Source organism: Egretta garzetta, unplaced genomic scaffold, assembly GCF_000687185.1.
Source record: "Egretta garzetta isolate BGI_Z169 unplaced genomic scaffold, ASM68718v1 scaffold105, whole genome shotgun sequence".
Taxonomy (NCBI): Eukaryota; Metazoa; Chordata; class Aves; order Pelecaniformes; family Ardeidae; genus Egretta; species Egretta garzetta.
Genome location: NW_009259598.1, coordinates 1,250,147 through 1,250,820, shown reverse-complemented (window position 1 = coordinate 1,250,820; position 674 = coordinate 1,250,147). Strand labels below are relative to the sequence as shown.

The window sequence follows — 674 nt, the reverse complement described above, 5'->3', positions numbered from 1 at the left end:
CCTTGGCATTTGCCTTTCCAGCTCCTCCACATGAAGAGCAACAAGTACCTGACGGTGAACAAGCGGCTGCCAGCCCTGCTCGAGAAAAATGCCATGCGGGTGACGCTGGATGCCACCGGCAACGAGGGATCCTGGCTCTTCATCCAGCCCTTCTGGAAGCTGAGGAGCAATGGAGATAATGTGAGCCCGGGGCCAAAAAGTCCCCAAATTCAGCTATTCAGAAAGCACCGTGCGTGCTGCCTGCCGGGGCTCGCCTCCCCCCTGGGCACCCAGGTCTCATCCTCGCTCCTTCCATTCCCATTTTGCTCCCCAGGTAGTTGTGGGCGATAAAGTCATCCTGAACCCCGTCAACGCCGCTGCAGGCCAGCAACTACGAGCTTGCCGACAACGCCGGCTGCAAGGAGGTACGGGGAGGCTGGGCTGCCTCTGCAGCTTTTGGGGCTTGCCTGGGAGGGTTTTTTTCTTTTTCTTCCTTTTTTTTTTTTTTTTTTTTTGGCTTGTGCCACGATGGTGACCTCGCTCTCTTGCTCCTTAGGTAAACTCAGTCAATTGTAACACCAGCTGGAAAATCAACCTGTTCATGCAGTTCCGTGACCACATGGAGGAAGTGCTGAAAGGGGTAAGGATGGAGATTCGGCCGCCTGGGACACAGGGGGCTCCGGGGACCCGGGCCC

At 56.5% G+C, this 674-nt stretch overlaps 1 protein-coding gene and 1 long non-coding RNA gene across 2 annotated transcripts in view; one reads left to right on the top strand and one right to left on the bottom strand.

Moving 5' to 3' along the window:
- Nucleotides 1-674, top strand: part of ITPR3 (inositol 1,4,5-trisphosphate receptor type 3) — a 47,217-nt gene that overhangs the window by 18,051 nt on the left and 28,492 nt on the right. Inside the window, 4 exon segments of the mRNA XM_009638257.2 lie at nucleotides 22-180; nucleotides 314-351; nucleotides 353-404; nucleotides 536-619. Coding sequence (XP_009636552.1) covers nucleotides 22-180; nucleotides 314-351; nucleotides 353-404; nucleotides 536-619 — 333 coding nt within the window.
- LOC118452228 overlaps nucleotides 1-674 on the bottom strand; it is a 16,208-nt gene that overhangs the window by 1,417 nt on the left and 14,117 nt on the right. The gene's annotated exons all lie outside the window — the stretch shown is intronic.